Source organism: Mastomys coucha, unplaced genomic scaffold, assembly GCF_008632895.1.
Source record: "Mastomys coucha isolate ucsf_1 unplaced genomic scaffold, UCSF_Mcou_1 pScaffold23, whole genome shotgun sequence".
Taxonomy (NCBI): Eukaryota; Metazoa; Chordata; class Mammalia; order Rodentia; family Muridae; genus Mastomys; species Mastomys coucha.
This window is the reverse complement of record NW_022196906.1, coordinates 66,454,116-66,476,531: the sequence shown is the minus strand read 5'-3', so window position 1 is coordinate 66,476,531 and position 22,416 is coordinate 66,454,116. Positions and strand designations below refer to the sequence as shown.

Below are 22,416 nucleotides of genomic sequence, written 5' to 3'. Positions count from 1 at the left end.
AAAAAAAAAAAAAAACCAGGACTCCAGTGTTATCAGTTTGGGACAGACGGGGGATACCTTCACAAACCGGCTTCCCATGTGTAGCTCAGAAAGTATTTGGAGCATATACTTGCCAATAGGGACATACACAGGAAAAATAAAGCTGTGAGACCCAGGAAAGCTCTTGCATAGGCAAGTCAGTTTATGAAACACCTTGTCTACTCACTGGCCTAGAGGGTACTTACCTGTGCGTAAAAAGCCTCAGGGAAAGAAAGTGAAACTAATGATAATGCAGTGTATTTGAGGTTTATGAAAACATACTGATACCATTTTTGTTGGTGTGTTACAACATTGAGTGAGATTGTGATTTCATTATTAAAAATGAAGGTTAAAAGAAGTCAGCTGTTAACTACAAGAACAGCTATCTATATAAGGAAACTATCACTAAAATTCTTGTGTTAGCATGTATCTCCATGGAGTCATAATAGTGTAGATATTTGCTTTCCCTTAGTAATGTAAAGAAGTGACTATTCAATTAGCCAAAAATTCAGTAGAAAAACTCTTGTTGAAAATATAGGAATCTGGTTCCACTTGGATTTGTATCAGACCTTTCTGGCTATGCAGCACATTGGTCAGGGCTGTTTGTTTACATCAAGGATATAAGAGAGTAACATAGGCCTTTGAAGCTGCTGCTGCTGCTGCTGCTGTTATGAAAGCTGTGGATACTTTAAGTAGAATCTGCTAGAATAGTTTGTTTCTTCCAGTCCTAACTATTCTTTGTCTGACTCTCAGACAAAGATCTCTATAAGATCTTGGCTAACATGTCAAGCTGGAGGCTCTGGTTCTTCTCAACTATTACATTATACCCCTAGGTCTTATTGTGAAAAGAGTCATTGTTAGCTCAGAGCAGTGGTCCACTAGAAGAGAAATAAGAGCCTGTTCCCTTTTGAAAACCTGTAAGTCTCACTTTGTTCTCTTAGTTCACATTACCTTTAGTCTCTGGTCCTGAGACCATTGTCTCAACAATTCCATGATACCTATCAAAAGACAAGCTCCTCCTCTTAAGCTAAGATAGTTTCCTGTTGAGAAAGCAGCACTTGGGTTATATGTGCATCTGAGTGCTAAAGTACAGTCTGAGCATACATATACCATGAGTTCATCCCAGAGCCACAAACAGGGAAAAGAAAGCCATTGTTCTATTTTAAAGATTTATCTTTAATTATGTACATGGGTATGTGCTTGTGAGGGCCAATGCCCAAGGACGCCAGAGACATTGGATCCCCCAGCTCTGGAGTTATTGGTGGTTATAAGCCACTCTGCAAGAACAGTGTATGCTTCTAACCACTTAACCCTCTTTCCAGCCTCATGTTGATATTTTTTATCTAAATGACAAACATACCATTTGTACCTAAGAATCCTTAATAAGTAAAGAATAAAGTACTTTTCTTCTTTCATTAATTCTCCTCATAATTATATAGGTTTTATGCATTTTCCCTAAATACTGGGCCTTAGAGAAGCAGAATGTAAACTGATATTATATCGTTCTTTGTCAGTTGTATTTCATAGAGTCAACTGGGTTTACCATAATAGAGCCCTTTTCTCTTTATAACTAAGATGTGGACTACAGGTAGGCACTAAAATGTACACATTCAAATACACTTACCTTCCTTAGAAGGGAAAACATTAACAAAGAGAGCTGTGCTAGGAGCATTGAGCCAAGCACCAATTTCTAGAAAATATGACATTTTAAAAATGCAATATCTTCTGGACTTTGTGGTGCATACCTTTAATTCCAGCACTTAAGAGGCAGAGACAGGCAGAGTCTTTGTCTGCATTTCTATCTACACACCAAAGAAGGCATCAGACCACATGCATCTACAGTTATAGACAATTTTGAGCCATCACATGGATGCTGAGGTTTGTACTCTGGGCCTCAATGAGATTGACCAGTTTTTACTACTGAGATAACTCGCCAGCCCCATCTTTTCATTTCCTATGGTAGCCTGTTCTTAGGACTTCTCTGAGACATATATGTGCATCACACATCACATCTTGGCTATCTTCTATAAAATGTTTTAGCGCCTTCCTTGTTATAACACAGCCACAGAAAGAACTCTGCCATCTTATTCTATGTTGTAAAAAAAGAAATAGAAAAGTAAGCGTAGGTGTCTTGCTTATGACAGTTCCTTATATCATTTTTGTTTCTGCTATAAACATATGCCATATCGGAATAGACAGGAAGGAATGCCATAGTCATCTGCCTCCCTACAAAGGGATACTTTTCTGAACTGGTAAATTTGAGGTGCAGCGCAGATGTCTTTCTGGGTATAAATTGGGTATCAGGCCTTCATATCAACTCAGTGTACTCTTATCATAACAGGACTCTTAAGGAGAATTTGATTGACAAATAATAGCACTTACCTAGATTAGCATGTTAATTTCAAACAAATTAAGCCATAAGAGACTAAATAATAATAAAAAATAGAGAAACTGCAAAGTAGTTATTAGGAATTCTGGCATCTCATTTAATACTGAAGTTTTAGTGTGAGCATAGCATGGCTGCTTCTGTAAATTTGATTTAATATAAAAATGAAGTTACAGAGATTGATCATCCTCACAGAAAGAACACCAGTTTGTTCAACTTAAGACCTAACAGTCTTTAGCCTGCTTTGGTGGCCTAGGCAGGAAGATAGCCACAAGTTAGAGGCTAGCCATGGTAACAGACACCAGTCAGGCCTAGAGATCCAATCTCACTGCCACTTGTGTGACCCCCAGCCCCAGTCCTTGGTTTGTCTTTTTACATAATGATGCCAGTTCTCTCCTTCTGCTGTAGAGAGGAACCTCAACCCTAAAGCAGCCTGCCTTAAGAGAAGAGAAGAAGAAAAAGTCTCTGCTGCGTCAGCAGAGCCGCCCACCACATTGCCAGGAACCCATCCTGGGCTTAGTGAGACTACCAACCCTATGGGTCATCTGTAAACATCAGCCAAGTGAGTATGGGTCTGAGGGGGAAGTACAAGGATACCACTTCATTATTTATTTATTTATTTATTTATTTATTTATTTATTTATTTATTTATTTATTTATTGGAGACAGGGTTTCTCTGTGTAGCCCTGGCTATCCTGGAACTCACTCTGTAGACCAGGCTGGCCTCGAACTCAGAAATCCGCCTGCCTCTGCCTCCCAAGTGCTGGGATTAAAGGTGTGCGCCACCACTGCCCAGCTCCTTTTTTTTTTTTTTTTTTTTTTTTAAATATCATTTCATTTTATAGTGATTAGAACTTGCAGAGTAGTTCTCTATGGCAGGCTCCGGTGATTGTGAAGGCCACAAATAATTTGGTAAAATTATATAATTTGGAATACAATGAATGAACCTTCCTGTTGTCTTATCAAAGCCAGTGTCATTTTAGACTACTTGTTGTTTAAATCGTTTGAACAGCTTATGGCTCATAAAGACATGCCAGGTCTGAGTCAGCATGTGTGCTCATGCTCCAAGAAGAGGACATCACAGTGACTCCTTTCTCAAACTGTCCCTGTTCCCACCCTCACTCCACATTCTTTTGTCACAAGTACTGGCTCCGACTCTTCTCTGTATCCCATTACTGTACACTTCCACCTGGGTCCTTGGATGGAGATTGTGAGATGCAGCTGCTGTGCTCATCTAGTCATGAATTGAGCACACTCTAGAACCCACTGATGGATGAATATAAGACAAACCCAAAGTAGTTCTCTCTGCTGGAGTTTCACCTACACAGACTTAGTTGCAAAGTTAATATTTAAGAAACTGATCACTGTAAACTATAATTAAATATTTTAAACTAGCACTTTAGCTAGCAGCATGGATTAAGAGTAGAACTGGTAATTGTATTTTTAGAATGTTTGGTTTTTTTGAGACAGGGCTATACTATGTAAACCTCTCTAGAACTCACTCTGTAGACCAAGCTGCCCTTGAACTCAGAGCTCTGCCTGCTTCTACCACCCAAATGCTAGGATTGAGGGCATGTGCTACCACTTCCAACCATAACTTCATTTTTATAACCTGCCTTAAACATTATATAATTATTTTCTTATATTTTTCAACAGATTTAAAATAGTACAGGCAAATGGATGGAAGCAGAAATGATACCAAATGTAGTTTCTTCATTTTGAGGTGAAAGTCTGGAATTTGATAGAATAGTTAGTAAGTAAATTGCTCTTTCATGTCGGATTTGGTTTATGCCACCACTCCTTAGGATCAAATTAGACTGCACTGGAAAAGGAGAAAAGGAAGACAGGTCAGCATGCTGGTAGTCAGTTATCACTGTAACAGCAGCATCCTGGAGGGAACTCTAAACCACTGCCCACAATACTTCCAGTCATCATGTAGTCACAGCATCCTCAGGCAAGAAGAGCTTGTTAATTCACACACTCTCCAAAAGGCGAGCCATTGCCCTGTATTCTATAGAAAACAGAATCTAGGAAAGTAGCCGATCCATCTTATAAATAAATGTTGGTGTCTTTGGATAAAAACACACCACTGTTTCTCAGTGCAGAGGTGACTTTTTAAGTTGATAGGTCTAGAAGAACAATACTGAGAAACAGCTTCATACAGAGCTCAAGTGCTGAGTTTCCCTCAGACTGAAAAGAACTTATAGTCAGCACCACACTGGACTCAGAGCCTGTCATGTTCCCTATCTACTGTCGTTCTCTCTTAGTTACTCCCAGATCTTTACTCTTGCACTTCCTGCTGTGTAGGGATCTCTAGCCTTATCTTTCTATAGTATGTGGAGATATTCTCACTGAGGGACCCAGGAGATGGCTCAGTGGTTATAAGTGCTTGCCATGTAAACTTGACAGCCTGAGTTCAATCCCCAGTATCCACATGATGGAAGGAGAAGCCTACTCCTGCACATTGTCCTCAGACCACCACAGGCATGCAATGGCAAATGTGCTTCTGCACTTGCACTAATAGTAGCAATAATTTAGGGAACATACAAAAATATCCAACAATTTGCCACCAGTGTAAAACCAAGTAACTTTTAATAGTTTTCTATTCCCAAGAGTATCACTATTACCAAACAGAATTATTGCCTATCATCTAATAAGAAAGTAAAATATGATTTTTCCTTATTAATATTCCTATTATAAAGGGTTATAATGGCATCTTTCAGGGTTATTAATATATACATTATAATGGAAACATATAAGTGTATAAAGTTTGAACTAATAAAATAATTTCTTAGGTTTTTTTTTCCTTCTCCCCAAGACAGGCTTTCTCTGTGCAGCCCTGGCTATCCTGTATCTTGCACTGTAGACCAGGTTGGCCTCAAACTCACAGAGATCTGCCTACCTCTGCCTCTAGAGTATGAGGATTAAAGGTATGCATCGCCACTGCCCATGTATTTCTTAAATTCTTTAGATAAATACTTAGTGAGAACCTACCATGGACCAGCAGCTAAGACTTCATATCTTTCTCTTGAGAAGAAATGAATATAAACCATTAACCTAACATGGTGGGCTGGGTGCAGCACTGAGGGGATGCTGTGATCACACTGCTGAGCAGTCATTGGGTGGGATCTAAAGTCAGGTGTTGCCAGCTCACCTGCTCCCAGCATGGAAGTTTGCATAATTGACTGACTAAGCTAAAGTATAAAGTCATAATCAGAAGGCTCCCTGTACACACACACACACACACACACACACACACACACACACACGGTAAAACTTGCAATTGCAGAGCTAGTCCCTTTCCTTGGAAGTTTCACTTTCCATGACTCCAGTTACTTAGAGCCAACAATAATCCATAAACAATTTGCAGTGAAGGCTGGGCATGGTGGCACATCCATTTAATCCCAGCACTCTGCGGCAGATGCAAGGATTATGAGTTCTAAGTTAGCCTGGTCTTCATAGCAAATTCTAAGCCAACCAAAGATACATAGTGAGACCCTGTCTCAAAAAGAAAGCAGAGACTTAAAATGTTATGTGCTCTGTTTTATTGTTTATTGTTGCCCATGTATTACTATGCCCAACTTGTAAACTTTATCCTAAGCATTTATGTATAGGGGAGAAAGTTATAGTGCAAGTAAGATACTGTGCACAGTTTCGGGCATCCAGTGAGGATCTTGGGCCTTAGCCTTTCCATCAAGAGGGAATTCTGATACCCTGAGGGCTCTAGAGTAAGTCACTTGAACTAACCTAGCGCAAACCTAAGTGTAATGAACAATAACTGGGATTTGTAGAGTGATGTTATCTTTAATAATTGTTATACTTAATAATTAAATGTACTAACTGTCCTCTTCTCTCCCTGCCACAGTTCCAGAGTCATCAGTAGGCTAGATAGAAGGTGACCTCTCCTCATAAAGATTTGGACAACTCAGTTTATCTGAAGACACAAACCTGGCAGGAGGGAGAAGAAAAAGCAAAACACTTGAAACAAGAAACTCATGTAATCCTATGATCAAAGCAACTGGTCAACACTTCCATTAGAAGTGAGGATAGGAAGCTCATCAGAGAACGTTGGCCCATGAGGTGTTTGCAGCATATCATTCTGCTGTAAGCAGTGTGTCGCTTCTGCACAATCAGAGACTGTCTCATCTCTCCACTCAATGTGGAAGTTGCCTTGTGCCTAAACTGAATTGACAAATGCATTGTAACTACAAATTTTATTTATTGTTATGGAACTGTGAGGTCTACATATAAAGGGAAAAGTTCATGTGGGAAGCTGATGCACACTCAGCTGATGCCAGCATTGTTAAAGCTGTTCACAGAGCAGTGGCAACCATTGGCCCTTAGCATTCCCGGCATACCTGTTAGTGTCTTAAAAAGGAAGGGAGTCCTTTGTTGCCCTCTCCGACCTTCGCCATATGAATAGTGTTTTCCATGAAATAGGAAAATATTACTTGGTATAGCATTTCTCTCTTGTTTTTTTCACTCATTTTTATTTTCTCTTTGTGGGTGTTATATTTGATCTGAGTCTGCATAGTTTATGGTCACAGTCCAGAACCCTCCTTGCAACCCTGTATGCTTTGTTCATGTCCCTGAAGTGATAAGCAGACACCATCTGTGACCATAGCCTAGCTAAGATTTTGAAAGGGGAAGTTTTTGTCCCCTGGATTTGCCCCCAAATAAACATTGCTTTATTTCTAATAATCACTAAGACTTTTCAGGCTTCTAGGTTTCATAGTAAAGCTATAATAGCAAGAAGTGTAACTTACAAGGAAGAGTCTACTTTTTAGGAATTGCTTTGTTTTCCAAGCAGTAAGTACTACACAATATAGTACTTATAAAGTGTTAGCTGTTAAGTAAGCACAAAATGCATTCAGTACAATACAAAGATGACTTTTTCGTGGTAACAAAACCTGGTAGTCACTGGGACAGGCAGTGTGATGAATGCACTCAACCACTCTGAGGCTAATTACCTATGGAATCCAAGAGCAATGGTCACATTTCCTTATCCTAGCTTTCCTTCTCTGTCCTTTGAGTGGCTGGTCAGTGGGGGGTGGGGCAGGAGGGTGACTTAATCACCTGCAAACCACCTGCCCCCACCCCAAGAAGAGCCAGATTAGCACTGAGCTGTACCTGTCAGTCTGTCTTAGCATTATGCATTAAGGTACCCTCTATCTCTAATCCTTTACAGTTGTTTTTAAGACACAGTAATCACTTTAAACTTCCATGAAATCTGTCTTCCACCACAGCAGCCCTGGGAGAGAAAAACATGCTGAGCATGATGGTCTTGGCTAAGTAACTCCTTAGAGCCAATAGCAGTGGCAATCTACACAGAAGAAAAATCCCAAGTTGTTCTGTAACTTAGAGACGCCGGAGAATTTTGAAAGAACAAAAACTGTTAAGACGTTCAGATCCTCCATCAGGACTATTTCTAACAAGTCAGTCATTGGTGAACTTAGTGGACTTAATTTGCATACCTTAATTTGTATATGTTCTCCAATTACACCAGACTCTATCTGTGGCCTTGTTCTTCATTTCAGTGTTAATCAGCTAAAACAGAAGTTGTTGCTATGACGTGTGAGTGAACATAAGCCACTGCCTGGCCTTTTTCTTCAGAGCTTGTCGTCTTTTTCGCTATATTAGACTTTGCAGTATGCCCAGAAGCTTTCCTTCATAAAATAGAAAGAAAAAACATTTGGCTTATTTTTCACTGTAGCTAGTCTTTTATACAATAATCTTGTAAGAAAATTTCTTGAATTCTAAATATTACTCTTTCTAGATTTTTGAAATCAAAAGTTTTCAGTAAAAAGTTTCTTACTTTATTTTATTATATTAGGTAGTTAAAGAAAATGTAGGGTTATTTACCATAACCTATTCATTAATATCAGAAATTTACCATAGCATTTTAAGAGCATAGTAGGTTCTAGCATACCGTGTAGTTCCTATGGAGTATTGTGAGAGCGAATTGTTGGAGATGAGCTGCTTTTCATCTTGTTCTCCAGTTTCCATTGTTGGTTTATTGCAGATTTGTATCCTGTGTCAAATTCAAGGTATTATTGATAAACCTTTTCAACCAGCAGCAAGAAGTTCAATTTTTTTTTCTGTCGCTGTAACAGAAAACACAGTATGTATATAACATTTATGTAGCAATAAATGTGCCATCCTTTTTTTAACATAGTAAACTAGTGAGTTTTTTACACTCCTGTTTCCCACAGAATAATGCATTTTGTTTTCTTTTCTCTATCTCCTTCCTCCCAGAAAGGCTGGAACTGCTTTTCCTGTCTGCACTAACTGTGCTTCACGGGTGACCCTGCAGGACACATGGGGCTGGGCGAGCTAAGATGACACACCTGGGCCCACACAGCTCTCCTCTTGCCCTCTCTACTGACACTGGCCTCTTAAGTCTTTTCCTGAAAGTCGAACAAAGCCATGTCGGTAGTAAAGAACATCTCCTCTTGCAGATCTAGAGAAGAATGAAGATGATGGGAAAAGACCCTTAAAGCACCTCACAGCTTTTTCATGTCTCTTCTCTCTTACCTACAACCAAAAAATAAATAAGCAAGCAAACCTGCCAAAATAGGGGGATGGCAGCATTAGTGAAAGTTCTTTCATCTGTTTCTAACACCACATCCGTGCATGCGTGTATACATACATGCATGCATGGACTCCTGTGAGGACTTCATGGGTAACCTGAGATAGGGACCATAGGGCGATCCTTTGCATGAGGAGGCTGTGTCCTCTCGGGATTTTGACAAATCACTTCTTTTGATGGATTTTGAAATTCGATGTTTATGTACAGCCTAACAGATCATCTTGCTTCTTGTGTAATTTGATAAGTAAAAATTTGGTAGTTTTATTTCATACAAAGTGATAAACTAAAAGCTCTGTGTAGGAAGAAAATAGTTATGTTTGAAGTGAGATGGGATCTGGAGAGCTAGTCACCTTACCTCATTAATAGATTTGTAAGAAGGAGCCCAGGAAGATCCTGTGTCCAGGGGCACTTGGAGCAAGTCAAGACTTAAAACTTTCCTACAAACCCTACCTGCCTTCAGTTCTCTTCCCTCTGTTCAGCTTCTAAGGAACTTGACTTAGTAGTCTCCCTTTTATAGGTATTTCATCCATTTCTCTCTGGTTCGTGAATTTTTTTTCTTCCTTAGAAATTCAATTGTTTTAAATAGATATCACAGAAGAGGGGTGTGTGTGTGTGTGTGTGTGTGTGTGTGTGTGTGTGTTTGTGTATGTGTGTATATTTAGCTAATAAAGGGTATTAGTTTTGGCATCAGTCAGTTGATTCAAATCCAAGCTCAACATCTAATTAATTCCATTTCCTTATCTGGAAAATGGAGATCTGTTCAAGAATTATTTAAGTATTGAATGAAACAATGTATGGAAAGCTCTTACAATAGTCCCTATCACATAGTAAGTATGCAATTAAATTATGAATATTTTTAAAATAAATAGAATTTCAACCAGTTCCTGGGTGATTCCTCTTCAGCTACACTGTGGGGAGTGACTTATAACCCCAGGAGAAAGCAGCCTGTATTTGTGGGAATCTACATTCTTCTGCAGTCCTCCAGTAAACGGTAGCACTGCTTTCCAGTTTCTGTTCTTGATTTATTGGAGATTTGTTTGTTTGTTTGTGGTTTTTCAAAACAGGGCTTCACTCTGTAGCCCTGACTGTCCTGGAACTTACATTGTAGACCAAAAGATCTGCCTGCCTCTACCTCCCGAGTGTTAGGATTAAAGGTGTGTGCACCACACTGGCTGAAGATTTATTATTTAACATTCACATTCTGGTAGGGTGAGCCTATAGGCTTTGCCCAGTACCATTGTGGGTGGGTAGTGCTGTCAGAGTTCCCAGGAAGCAGATGCCAAGGGCAAGTAAGGAGTATTACTAGAAGGAGTGAGTAAACAGGAATGGAAGGCCATCATACAGACGTGTCATCTAGAAGAGTGAGCAAGGAGGAGGGTAAAGAGCCATAAACAAATGGTCACTTGGCTCCTAGAAAGGCTTGCACAACCCTGCAGGGGTTAACAACAGAGAGATGCCTACCGAAAAATGGTGCTCAGGCCTCAGGCCACTGAACCCAGCGAGATGCTACAACAGGTACACAGCTAACAGCAAGTTCCCAAAAGGGTAACCTCAAACAAAGGCCTTGAAGTTAAACCATCATGACTTCCAACAACTCCTATACAACTAGCAAAACAAAACCAAGGGTCTTCCGAAGTCACTGTGAAGGAAGGGGACCTTGCCAATCGGATGGTGCTCCAAAATACACATTGCTTTTCTTTCTGCCACACCATAGCCGTGGATCTGCACATTTAGAAGAATAAGACCTGTACTTCCATGGGCTCTGGTGAGTAAATCTAGGTACAACCCACTGTGGGGGCTGTGCTTGGTGTTCTGGAGTCCTTCCGAGGACTTGGCCCTCTCTGCCTGCTGGAGAACACACAGTCCACATCTTTGTAACCACCTGTGTGAAGCCTCTTATTTCCTCTCATGGGTTTTCCCTGTGAGTGCCTTCAGTCCTGTGGGTCTGCTGTATTCTAGGACATAGTCACAGGAAAGTCCACTCTAGCATGTTTTCATAAGGGCTTAGTCCCTAGCAGCAGCACTATATGAAATGGGTGTGGAGGTGCATGCCTCAGGGGGTAGAGGCAGGATCGACAGTTCAAGGTCCTCTTCAGCTAACAGTGAGTTTGAAGCCAGTTGAGGATGTGTAAGACCCCATCAAGTTGCAGATCACAAATAAACATACAAAAAAGCACCCAGGTTTGTATCTACTAACAGTTGTCAAAAGCAACAACAACCAGTTCTCTATATAGCAACTTCAAAAGACTACCCAGAGTATAGGCCCATAAACTGAAAACTGAAAGACATCAAAGAGGCACAAGAAAATAACATGTTTGGTGTTTGAAAAAACTAATGTTGTTAACATGTTCATACTACTAAAGCTATAGGATTGATGCAATCCCCATCAAAATTCCAAAGATATTTTCCAGAAACAGAAAAAAGAATCTTAAAGTTTGAATGGAACCATGAAAGACGCCAAATAACCAAAGCAGCCGAGGGCTAGTAGGATGGCTTAGTAGGACAGTAGACACACCTAAGAGCCTGAGTTCAGGTCCTAAGACCCACATGGTAGAAGGAAAACAACTGCAAGTTGTCCTCTGGCTTACATGTGGCATCATGGTATACACACACACACACACACACATACACACCGATATGAAAGGGTAATGCCGTGATTTTAAACAGTTTTTCTTGTACTTTATGATATAATTTTGAGTGGTTACAGAACCACAAAAGATCCCTAACACCCCAAGTGATCTTAAAGAATCCACATGGAACTATCTACAAAGAACTTAAAATGTCCCACAAACAATAGTAATGAAACAATGTGAAGACATAGACCCTGTCTCAAAAATAATTAAAGGGTCTGGAGAGATGGCTCAGTGGTTAAGCACTCACCAGTCTTCTAGAGGACCCAGGCTTGATTAGTAGCATCCATATAGCAACTCATCATATAACTCCAATTCCAGGGCATCGGATGTTCTCTTCTGGCCTTCTTGGACACTGCACTCTTTGTACACAGATACACAGCAAGCAAAACACCCATACACACAAAACTTAAATAATAATTAAAAACACGAGCCAGGCATAGGAATTGTACCTCCACTAGCTCCATTGTTTGGGAGGCTAAGACAGGAGGATTGGCAGTTTTTAGTTTTTATTAGGGTGTGTATGTATATGTGGGTATGTGCATGTGGGTACAGGTATCATTGGAGAACAGAGGTGATGGATTCCCTGAAGTTGTAGTTAAAGGCAGTTGCAGACCCCAACATGGAAGCTGGAAACCAACCTTGGGTCCTTTGAGGAACAGGAAGTACTCTTGACCACTAAGCCATCTCTAGCCTGATCCTCTATTTCTTTGTTTTGTTGTTGTTTTGAGATCTTAAATGACATACCCCTGACTATCCTGGAACTCACTGTGTAGACCAGGCTAGCCTCAAACTCAGAGGTCCCTTTGTCTCCCACATGCTGGCAATAAAGATATACACCACCATGCTTGGCAGACCCCATATCTTTAGAAACAAAAGGTCAGCAATAAAGTGTGAGCTTGACATATACAAGGTTAGCACTGGGGAAAAAAAGGAGAAGGACTTTATCATATACTATATAATCCCACAATCCCATTGCTGGATGTATATCTAAAGAAAATTAAATTCGTTCATGGAAGAGACACTTACCTGTGTCTCCTTCAGCACTGTTGACAACAGCTAAAACATGCAAAACATACCTAAATGTCCATCAACAAATGAATAAAAAAAAAAATATGTCACATATACTCAATGGAGCTTTTGGCTTAACAAAGGAGAAAGTAAGCCAGAAACTTGTAACATGCAGGCTAAAAAAGCTGAACTTAGCAACAAATACAGAATAGTGAAGTAATAATTAGCCATTAGTCAGAGGGTCCAGAATTTCAGATGAGAAAATAAGCTCAAGGGGCTTACTAATATGTAACATGCTAAATAGCTAATAACAGCGTGTGTGTTGCTTATTAGCATACAAAGAAATGGGTTTCAGGGGCTGCTTAGACGTCTGGCAGGAGAGCTTGCCTGCTGACTTCAGTTCAAACCCTCCACCCCACAAGGCATAAAGAGAGAACCGACTCCCACACATTGTCCCCCTGAAGTTAGTAGGTGTGCTGCCATGTTTCTCTATACCCCCAAAATAATTGCTTTTTATTTAAAAATAAGTTTCAAGCTGGGTGGTGGTGCAAACCTATAATCCCATCATTCAAGAGGCAGAGAAAGGTGAGGCCAGCCTGGTCTACAAATCAAGCTCCAAGACAGCCAGAGCTACATAGAGAAACCCTGTCTTAAAAAAAAAGAAGAAAGAAAAAAATAAGTTTTGTTTTGACATTCTCATACATACATCTCATTAGACCTGTTCCTATTGACTGACACACACACACACACACACACACACACACACACACACACACACTGACCATCTTCTCAAACTCCAAGACAATCCCTCATTCTTTCATGATGCATATATTCCAGTACCTTCTCATGCTCTCCCTCAACCTTTACACCTCTTTCTACCTTCTCATAGTCTGTTTTCTACTTTTATGACCCATCATACACACACACACACATGCACATACACACTGCTAAACTGAAGAGAAAGCCGGAATTTACATTTCTGTGTCTAGCTTTTGATTGACAAAACCTCCCGCTCCATACATTTTTCTCTGCTAGTGGGACAGTTTTACTTTCATTTAAGACTGAATAAAATTTTGTGTACCGGGTGTGGTGGTGCATACCTTTAATCCCAGCACCCAGAAGGCAGAGGCAGGAGGATCTCTGAGTTCGAGACCAGCCTAACCTATAAAGTGAGTTCCAGAACAGCCAGTGCTATACAGAGAAACCCTGTCTCGAGAAAACAAAACAAAACAACAAAAAGCCCATTGTATGTATATACTACATGCTCTTTATCAGTTCAGATGCATTGTTGTTCTCCTTGCATTTGACTTGGGGTTTCATGTAACCCAGGCTGGCCTAGGACTTGATATGTAGTCAAGGCTATCCTTCGACTCCTCCTCTTGCCTCAGCAACCCCCACCCCCCGCCCCCCACCCCCCAGTGCTGAGATTACAGGCATGTACCTCCTTTTCATTCATCTCTTGATGGATAACTAGCCTAGTTCTTAGCTATTATGAATAGTGCAGCAATAAATATAAATATATATCTCAGTAGTACAGCATATAGATTTTTAGGTATACTCACTAAAAAATAAACATGAAATAATATACTAATTAGCCCAATTGAGCCATTTTATAATATATTCATATTTCAAAGCATTTTGCTATATTCAGAAGTTGTGTACAAATTTTACTTGTCAAACTGTTTAAACACATTCTTATGCTGATGCTGGATCTGGCTGCTGAAGTTCTTAAACCATCCTGACTTCTGCAGACTGCACCTTTCGATTACCACGGCTCTTAGATTTCTGACTTCCTCGAAGTTTCCATAGGAAACAGATGCCACATTTCCCCCTCTTCAGGCAAAAGCCACCTTCCAGTCTGGAGATTTAGCCTAAAGATCTCTCAAGTGACAGCAAGAATATTCTGGAAGCTTTAACCAGACTAGTCTCCTGCTTTCAGAGTTTCTCTCTCCCTGTTCCCAAGAGCCTTCTAAGGAACCTCTAAGGTTCCTCCATCTCCCTGGCCTTCTGAAGCCATGGTCTTTGTTCGGTTAATGTGCAGCCCTGGAGAAGGCCAGTGGCAGGGCCTCTTCTCTTATTCTAACCAACTGTTACAATGTTTTTTTTTTTTCCCTCGCCTTCCTAATAGTTTTGTTGATCACCCTCATAGATGGCACCTGTAGCAGCCCAGTAATTAAGTTGTACCCCCATTCCCCCACCCAGATCTCCAAGGCCTTGGACATCAGATAGCTCTGCCTTGTGGGGCCCACCTCATAATAGAGTAGCCTTGAAAAGCAGGTTCCCCAGAGGGTTCATTCCTCACCTCCCAGCCCAGTTCTCCCAATTCCTCTCTTGTCAGGCCAGGTGCCCTGCCCTCTGGCCTCCATCCAAACCCCAGGGCCATCCTGCCCTGTCCTCATTAAAGCCTGAAAGAAGCGGGTGTGCTTTCAGACTCTGAGCAGCAGGTTATTGATCAACACTGATAGCAGGAGTGGTTTGATCCTCCCTGAACTGCAGAGATTAATTAGCTTGATTCCCAAGCATAATTCTTAATTAGGAACAGGAAAAAAGGAAAAAAACACAAAGGGGACTATTCTTCCTCCAAGGACTGCTGACCTTCTGTCCAGGGTGAAGAGGGAGGAGCAGGAAGTGGGAGGCAGAACCAGGTAAACATGTACTGGCACTTTAATGCTTCCTGCTGGGTCCAGACCTGTGCAGTTCATGTAGACATGTGTGCTTCTCTTGTTTGCTTTACTCCTGACCCCCTCATGCACAGGGACCAAATCAAGGACCACATTTTGAAGTTTCTACTCTCGGCTATGAATGTCTATAGAGAATTCAGCTGTACTGGCTTCAAGTAGGAAACTTGGGTGGGAAGAGCTCAATGTTCTGAAACTTTCCTAGAACTACTGAAAGGAAACATTTCCTGTAGTCAGGAAGTAGACACTTTCTAAAATTTTTGAGCTATGCCCAGCTCTTTACCTATGGGGCGGGGGGCGCAGAGGGCAACTGAGGTAAAAAGGAGCAGTGATTTAGCAACCCATCAGCTGACGAGACACTGAGCTTCTTCACGATAGGTGTGCGAACTACTAAGGAGGTATCTGGCATATAGTAGGTCGGTGGAGCATAGTAGGAACTACCAACTCCTCTAAAGAAAATAAACCAAGGAAGTAAAAACATAGCAGAGGATGAATTCCAAGTGATTAATTCACTAGCACATAGATAAGAAAGTGTATGTTAGGTGTATGCTGACCCAGTATTTCTGAAATCAAATCACATGGTGAACACAGACGAAGTTTACAGGCTGCAGGCAGTGTAATCTGAGTGAGACAGAGGACTTGACTACAGAACACTTAGGACCCTGCCAGACCAGGGGCAGACCTAAGTCCTGGGTGACATTCTGTCTAGAAAATAGTTAGAAAGCAGTGGATTGTGGATATGGAACCAGTGTTAAGGTCACTGGAAGGCCTTGACATGGGTAGGAAGTCAGAACTGTCGGGAAATAACCAGAATGCTTTGCCCAGTGACTCACGTCTCCACTCGCCCCTCCACTAAAACACACTCACCCAGCTCTTTTAAGCCTCTCTGCTGGACAACCTGATCCAAACCACCAGGGGGAGCCGTGTGGACCCTGACCAGGTGGACACTTGAAGCGTTCAGAAATCTTAGATGTCTTGGGTGGAGGGCTGTCTTATCTCCAGGTCTTGTCTTGTGCAGGTATGTACTAAACAGTCTGAAGACCTCATGGTAGGATGTATGGAACTCAAGTATGGTATGGTGTTAGGGAGCCTGTAGGAGAGATGCAAATAAAACTGGACTGGGTATTTATTGTCCCTTGTTAAGCTGGGGAGGAGTCATTATCACTACTTGAGAAAATGTGTGAGATTTTCCTCATAGTAAATGGTGGAAGTGCTTAAACAGGAAACGTGACTGCTCTGCATTCATGCCTGACTTTGTACTTCCAGGGATGAGACACTGGTTTCTGCTCAGTCAGATAAGTAAGCCTGTGAGGAGACAAACATTGGGGAGTTTCTGCAGATGGTTTTGTCTCTGAAACCAGCATATACCGTGGAGACAACAGGGCAGGGGACACTGAGAATAAATACAAGTTGCATAGGGACATCAGTCTGGAAAGGGCCACAGGGTCAAGAAGAGAGGCCTCGGCAGGGGATATCACTAGCCATAGATGGGACACAAGCGCTGATTTCTCCCACTCAAGGGGATCTGTTTCAGGGTTAGTGATAACAGAAGGAAGAGAGCCTATTCTGATCCTAAGGAAAGCAGATAACCCAGCTAGAGCTGATCCTGCTATCATTCAGGACAAAGAGATGGCAGGCACTGACTTCTCCCTGGGCTCTCCAAGGTTGAGCTTAAGGACAAGGTCAGCATCCCCCTAAACCTCCAACTTTCTTCCGAGGAAGGGCTGCATCCAGAGAGCTACAGACTTGTGGGAAGACCATGGGATGACATGTCCAGATCTGCCCAGGGAGGCAGAAAGGCTGCCAACCCACAGCATGTGGGAGAGTACTTTCTACAAGGACCTAGATGATGTTAGGAGCTTGGGGGCCTGGGAAGGCCAAATGTTTAATATTTGGAAAAGAGGCTGTCTAAACAAAGCAATTAGGAGGCTCCTTTGTAGTTCGGTGAAAGAGATGGATTGGCTCTTCCAGCATCAAAGAAAAGGCTGACACAATGGGGACTAGCCAGGCCTAGGCCTCCTGTGGGGGAGGGGACACTCTGCTCTCTGCAGGGCACAGACTGCTTTGAAGCCCCCCAATAAAACTTGTTCCCAATCACTTAACACGCTTCCTAAAACTTCTGCCATAAAGCTATCACTCCCTAAAGCCACTTTTTAAAAATTAGCATTTGCCACCAAGCCACAGACACACGTGAGGATTCACCCATCACTTTTTGCAGCAGAGAGGCAGAGTGTGGACTCTCCCCTTTTTCAGGTAGACCCCATGAGGAAGCTGACTTAGCAAAACAGGGAAGTTCTGCTTATCAGCTGGTGACCAAGCAGGACAGTGAGTGAATGGATCTGAGTGCAACCTGCTTTGCTTGTAAAAAGGAAATGGAGCCAGAGACCAGCAGCAACATGGCTCTTTGGGTTAAGGCCCTTACCACCAAGCCTGACGGTATGAGTGCAATGCCCAGATCTCCATCTTCCACAAGATGACAAACACATGCACACACACATACTATGTAATAAAAGGAAAGCATTGCTAGTGGAAATGGCAGTCCCTCAGCACATAGGTGAGCGGTGTAGGTCAGGTAGTTCTGGATGGAGGGTAGTTGCAGACAAGGAATCAAGAGAATCATGTGGATGGGTTCTTGTGGGCCCAAGAACTATGACAGATGATTCAGGGAGCCTGTCCCAGAGCTCTGACTGGCCTAGCATCTTCTGATGCAGCCAGGTCCAGAGCCTGAAGCCCAGGCTAGTCTGTTGGAACACAAGTTGACATTACAGATTCACTTAAGTGCACTAGTTCTTACTTCTCACGCCTTACTTTGAAGTGGCCATAGGTAAAATCAGATGACCTTTGCATTTTCTGGCAAACAGTCCTAGAAAAGGAAAAGGGAAGCAGACCTAGTAGCACGGGCCTGTAACAGCAGCACCGAGGAGGCTGAGGCAGAAGGAACTTCAGTTGGGGCTAGCCTGGACTAGCATCCCATAGGGAGGCTTGTCTCAAAAAAAAAAAAAAAAGAGTATGTGGTAGATGAAATAAAAATAGTACATTAATATTAACTATGAAAATAAATAGTGAGACATCTGACCATCTCACTGTCACCTGCTGCCTGAGTGGGGAAACCCCCTCTTCTCTTTCCTTTTTGACCCTTCTCTCACAGCCACCAGACAAAAGCGACAGGCTGGAATACACAGAGACTTATTTCAAGGAGCTGACTCTTACAGACTTGGGAGTTGGCAAGTGCAAAGATTTTATGAGCAATGCTGGCAACCTGGAGGATAGGCATAAACTGATGCCTCATTCAGTCCTAAGGCCCATCATGTAGACTCATGGACTTCCATTTCGCTGGCAGGAGAAGGGTCAGGGTTTGTTCTATCCAGGCCATCACCTGGTCAGCCGCAGCCTACCTACCTACCTTATGGGAAAACAATCTACTCCAAAGCTGTCACCATCCCACAATATACCCCAGAAACATCCAGTCCAACATTTGATCACATTGCTCTGCTAAGTTGGCTTTAACCACCCTCTTCCTCATTGCCTTTGCTCAACACAGCAACCAAAAAATTACTATTAAAATGAATGAATGTCAACGGTCTGATGTAGTTCAGTTGGTGGAGTGCTTGTCTAGCAAAACAGAAACCCTGGCTTCCATCCCCAATGCCACATAAAACCAGGGGTGGTGGTACACCACCCATAAAGCCATCATTTAAGAGGTAGAGGTAGGGCCATCAGAAATTCAAGATTATCCTCAGTTACAAGTGAATTCAAGGTCAGCCTGGACTCCTGAGCTGGTGTCTCATGATTAGACGTGGGCTGTGAGTATGAATGAAAGAGAGGTGATCTGTCACTACAGCCTGGGAGGTGTGCCTGGTACAATCTGTTCCACAAGTGAAGGGTAACCACAAGAGAAGGCTCTGGTCTGGCTATCCTGCCCTCCCAGGGCAGAGTACCTTTACACGGCCCTCACTGGGCAAGGGAACGAAACAGCAGTTGTTCCATATCTGTAACTGGAAAGTCTGTAAGAATTTCTCATCTATGTAATAGGGATGATAGGAAAGGTAGAGGCCATCCAATGAAGGCTAACATCAGAATCCAGGCCACCAGAAAACCTCTCAAACTCTTGGCATGAGCCATTTATTAAACTCTGTCCCAAGTGACTCACAGCTATTAAGACTTGCGCTTCTGTGTCCAGGGACAACCTCAGGTCTCTTGAGAGGGTCTTGGAGTGGGCCAGCCTGGCACCTGTAGACTCAGGTTCCTCCCTATGGCCCTCAGGGAGAAGGAAGACTTGCAGACCCAAGGCCAGAGCCCATCAAAGGTTCTAACAGAAAGGCACGCGGAGCAACCGAGAATTCTGGACTGGTGAGGAGTCCAGTTTGAATTCCAGATTCGGGTTTGGGGTATCTGTGTTTTGCCACTTGCTATAAGATCCTGAACATGCGCCTTAGCTTCTCTGGGCTTCAGTTCTCACCCATGTAAATTGTAAAGAGGTAGGTTCAGGCCTTAGGAGGAACTTCTCTGTCCCTCACTCCCCCCAGCTGACTTAGCTACGCTTTTCTCAAAGCTGAGCCGCCCAGCATTTATCAAAGGCCCGCACTGTTAGAGACTTTTCCGTGTGTGTATTTAGCAGGCAGTATTTGTCCTGCTGGTCTTTGCCCTGGGCTTCCTAGCATTGGCTCTCTTGTTTCTCTGGTCCATCTGCTCTCATGGTTCTCATCTGAGGGTTGTCCTCAGTTTCTCAGAGGGTCAGGTTTGTTTTAATTAAAAACAAAACCACCGAGTGGGCAGTTAGACCCTGCTGGAAGGCAGGGGCAAAAATCTGTGAGATCCTTTCTTTTCTGACGTTTGGTTTTAGATCAAGACCCTAGCATGGACTATGCAGGTTCCTAGTCACGGGAAGGGTGGAGCCTTGGAGTCCTCCGGGTGTGAAACAGAGGTTCCTGTCCATCCAAGGCGAGAGGGTGCTTTCCACAGCTGGGCCAGGATGGGACGAATCATTGCTTCGGGTCTGTTTTTCTGGTACGACTTCTTCCTAGGCAAGTTCCTTCTAGACCTAAGTCTCGTGTTGGATGCTGCCTGGTGTCTCCAGCTGGTCGCAGATGCCCAGCCTGCGGCTGCCAGGGTGTCTGCTTTTGCCTTCTCACTTGGCCTGCAGGTCCCTTTCTCTAACGTCGTTCTCCCAGGGTCAGCCTGCAGCTCCGGGGCGCCCCCTGCTGTCGGAAATTGCAGGCTTTGACCTTAGCTGTCCCATTCATAGGCAAACTGGAAGGCACAGTGCCCTGGCCCACAGCATCATTCAGACGCCACACTGCCTCCTTTTCTTTAAAATCAGAAGGAAGAAAAACAAATTAAGGGTGGAAATTGTGTTTTAATATATAATATTAATATACCTTTAAGCTAACCCTCATAAAATGGAGCTCTAAATACTATAATGGGAAAAGGGACCTAGGGCCCAGGGAAACTCTAACATAGCCCTCTGGTCCCTTGCAGCTGGCCTACAATGCTCAGGAAGGATCTCTGGGGCATGACACTGATCAGGATTCTGTATTTTTCTTTAGTAATAATATTAAAAAGTATGTGGTTTACAATGGTCAGAGAACAAACCTATGGGTTAGCCTTCACATCTCAAAAAATAGGTGTCCTATGAGCTACTACTTGGTGTTTGTGAAAGTTACATAACTGATTCCATGTGGAATATGGGGACAGTCACCATGGAGTGAAGACTGGGTAGTAGTCCGCCTGGCTGCAGCCACTGCAGCTCTGCCTTTGGAAGGTTGGTCAGTCACTCTAGAACCCCTACACTGAGGTGGTGGGAAGAATCCCATGTCTACATACAGTCACAGGCTGAGGTGCCTGGGTTTAAGACTTAAGTGAATTGGAAAGAAAGATGGAAAACAACAGGTTCATGTACTGAAAAGAGTGTTCAAACTGCAGGGCACAAATCCGTGAACAACATTGGCTGGTAGCTCATGATGCACAGCCATGAGGGCTGCTGGTTAGGGTAACGGGAACAGGAGAGAAGTCAGGAATGGCGACAGGAAGGAGCTGAACTCAGGTAAACTGGCTAGCCCTGTGAGATATATCTCTCATGTGTGCCATACGAGGAGTTTGCTGGGCAGGATTTAGTGCCAGAAACTAGCTATGTCCCAGACTAGTTTCCTCCTGCCTGGGTATCTCCTGTCTTTTTGTTGTGTTTTTGTAAACTGGAATTTAGTGTGTGGTATGTGTGTGTATGTGTGTGTGTGTTTTGTGTGTGTGCGTTTTGTGTGGTGTGTGTGTGTGTGTTTTGTGTGATGTGTGTGTGTGTGTTTTGGGTGGTGTGTGTGTGTGTTTTGTGTGGTGTGTGTGTGTGTGTTTTGGGTGGTGTGTGTGTGTGTTTTGTGTGGTGTGTGTGTGTTTTGTGTGGTGTGTGTTTTGTGTGGTGTGTGTGTGTGTTTTGTGTGTGCATTGTGTGTATGAGTGTGTGTGTTGTATGTGTGTGTTATGTGTGTGTGTGTGTGTGCATACATCTTTCTACAGCACCAGTGTGGAGGTCAGAGGATAACTCGATAGAGTCAGTGCTCTCCTTTCCACCACGTGGGTTCCAGATGGAACTCAGCAGAGGTGGGCCTTGGTGATGCTGGATTTCAGAAGTGAGCATTCCAAAGCCCCAGCTGACAGTGCTTTGCTTCCAGATTTTGGAGCAAAACACTAAGAAGGCCCAGACTATTTACCAGAGCAGGCAAAGAGGGTAAAGAGAAGCCAGCAGTAAGCAACAAGCCAGCCGCCGACACTAGGAAGCTAGGAACAGAGACAGGGAGGAAAAGCCTTGAGGAACATGGTCATGAGCCATGTCCAGGTTCAGGGTCAAAGGCTGACAGACAATATGCTGAGGGGAACATCCCAGTGTGGCATACAGGGGTTTGGAGACAAAGGGTCTGATCAGAGAAGGCCAAAAGAGGAAGCTAGTAACAGCCCAGCCCCTAGCTTTGGATGTTTCCAGGGCCTAGCTAATGAGGTGTAGGGTCTGTGAAAGACTGGAGTGCTATTGGTGTCTGCCTAGGTGGCCCTGGTCCTGTGACTCGCCTTTGGGTCACTTCAGTGTTTTGTCTGCCAGGGAAACAACAGGGTTTGAGG

The 22,416-nt window shown here is 42.9% G+C and overlaps 1 protein-coding gene across 14 annotated transcripts in view; it reads left to right on the top strand.

Annotated features, from left to right (window-relative positions):
* The window catches only part of Tcf12 (transcription factor 12), a 296,372-nt gene extending 286,502 nt beyond the window's left edge, over nucleotides 1-9,870 (top strand). For 10 of the 14 annotated variants that reach the window (XM_031345466.1, XM_031345461.1, XM_031345467.1 and 7 more), the window contains 2 exons: nucleotides 2,813-2,966; nucleotides 6,270-9,870. In XM_031345466.1, the coding sequence (XP_031201326.1) occupies nucleotides 2,813-2,955 (143 nt within the window). In that variant the 3' untranslated portion in view covers nucleotides 2,956-2,966; nucleotides 6,270-9,870. The remainder of the gene's footprint in view (nucleotides 1-2,812; nucleotides 2,967-6,269) is intronic. The other 4 variants (XM_031345469.1, XM_031345465.1, XM_031345468.1 and 1 more) reach the window with 1 other exon arrangement.
* The last annotated feature ends 12,546 nt before the right edge of the window (nucleotides 9,871-22,416 follow it).